Source organism: Alexandromys fortis, unplaced genomic scaffold (genome assembly GCF_014885135.2).
Source record: "Alexandromys fortis isolate MF-2015 unplaced genomic scaffold, M_Fortis_MF-2015_v1.1 scaffold_505, whole genome shotgun sequence".
NCBI classification, from domain to species: domain Eukaryota; kingdom Metazoa; phylum Chordata; class Mammalia; order Rodentia; family Cricetidae; genus Alexandromys; species Alexandromys fortis.
In genome coordinates this window covers 29,691-31,486 of record NW_026068499.1, presented here as the reverse complement: position 1 = coordinate 31,486, position 1,796 = coordinate 29,691, and the positions used below count along the sequence as shown (strand labels likewise).

Here is a 1,796-nt window from a genome sequence, read left to right as displayed (position 1 = left end):
GGGAGGCTGAGAGGAGGCGGAAACTTTTTTTTTCCCATTCTCAATAAAATAAAAAAAATTAAAAAAAAAGAATATATTCACTTTGCTACACAAGTTATACCATGTTGAACTCAAAATGGGGAATTAATGAGGGTGTATTGACACTCCCAGAAGGAAAGTTTTGTTTGAGATTGTATGACTGTGGGAGAATACTCTACATATTTCTGACAGTAATAAACACCTATACATATCCTCAGACTTTATTGTACTCATTTTTAGTGTGAAATCTGTTCCTTTCCCACAACTCTTGAAAGGGTCTGGGATGCTATTAAATTGTTTAGAAAACAAATATATCAGAATCTGTGGAGACTTGGCTTACCTGTGCAGAAATCATTGCAAGTAAGTCATTGTGTAGCAGACTCTTGCTACACCTGCAAGAGAAGAAAGCTGACTGTTCAAGAGTGACAAGGATGGAGAGTGCAGACTGGGTGATCACAATATACCTAGTGGCCCCTTAAATAGCAGAAAGAAAAGGTTATGTATAAACTTAATGATACTTTAAAATAATTTTTCTTCATCATTTATCTCATAATTATCCTATTCAAGACTTTCTTTCATAATCTAAAATGTTCAACATGAAAGACATATGTAAAGGGAGCATGGAGCCACCCTAGAAATCACCTGGACTGTCCATTTTGGTACTTGTCAGAGTTGGTACAAGCGCATGGTTTCTCTCTCTTTTACCCTCTAAACTTTATTACAGGCGCATTCCTGAAGAACAAGACTAATAGTCTCACATGTGGAAAGAACATGCATTTGAATCATCAGAGCCCCAGGAAACCCCATTCCTCTGCATTCTTCTCTATCATAGTTTCTCTCCATATCAGTAATCCAGAGAACAATCAGCCACAGCAGCTGAGCAGGGAACCTCATCTTGAGAATTCATTATGAAGAGTCCTATATAGTTAAGATAGAAAGACGGGTTAGTTTGTTCCTGTACTTACAAGAATTGGTCCTCCATAGGAATCAGAGCAATATATAAATCCTATAGTTGGTACAGCTATGTGTAAAATGCTATGTAGTGAGTGCCTTTAAAGTCTAATCTTAAACGTGAAATGACATAAATGTTTATTTTGATTGTAATAAACTAGCTACAGCCCATGATATCTATAGCAGGAGGCAGTTGGTCTCTGTTGTGAAAAGCTTCTTTTCTCTGAATGGACACATTCATGATCTGTGAGGCAAGGGTATGCCAAGATAGTACTGCAAACCTAAATTTCATGCTGGTCTGTGTCCTGGTCAGCACTTGGGAAGAGAATGGGCAGCCTCTTCAGGCTATTCTGAAGAAGGACTGAAAATATGCCCTAGTAGTATTATTGTCAAAGAGGTTTCAGATAGTTGAATGGGGTCTTTGAATTAGAGTAAAGACACTCAAGGGTATAAGGACAAACAAGAAAAGGATAAAAAGTGAGTAAATGAAAACCTTGTCTTTTGCAGTGAAACCTAAAGGCCTTCAATGCAACAAGATGAAATGAGAACATGTTTTTCCTTAGAATATGAATATGAAAGTTAATTATCACAAAGTAAACAATCTATTGTCAATAAATATTCTTTCACAAAATAACATTGCCTGGGTATGTCATGTCTCACAAGGTCAATACATTTGCTATCAAACATGACAAGCAAAGTTTGATTTCCAGAACTCATAAAATCAACTACCACAAATGTCCTATGAGTATTCTTGTATTATGCTAGGCATGCACACACACACACACACACACACACACACACACACACACACATACACACTAAAGAAA

The 1,796-nt window shown here is 36.7% G+C and overlaps 1 gene segment (V, D, J or C); it reads right to left on the bottom strand.

Moving 5' to 3' along the window:
- LOC126495807 (Ig kappa chain V-IV region S107B-like) overlaps positions 1-1,796 on the bottom strand; it is a 21,983-nt gene that overhangs the window by 5,447 nt on the left and 14,740 nt on the right. The window contains 1 exon segment of the V gene segment in view: positions 359-492. Within this exon segment, the coding sequence occupies positions 359-492 (134 nt within the window).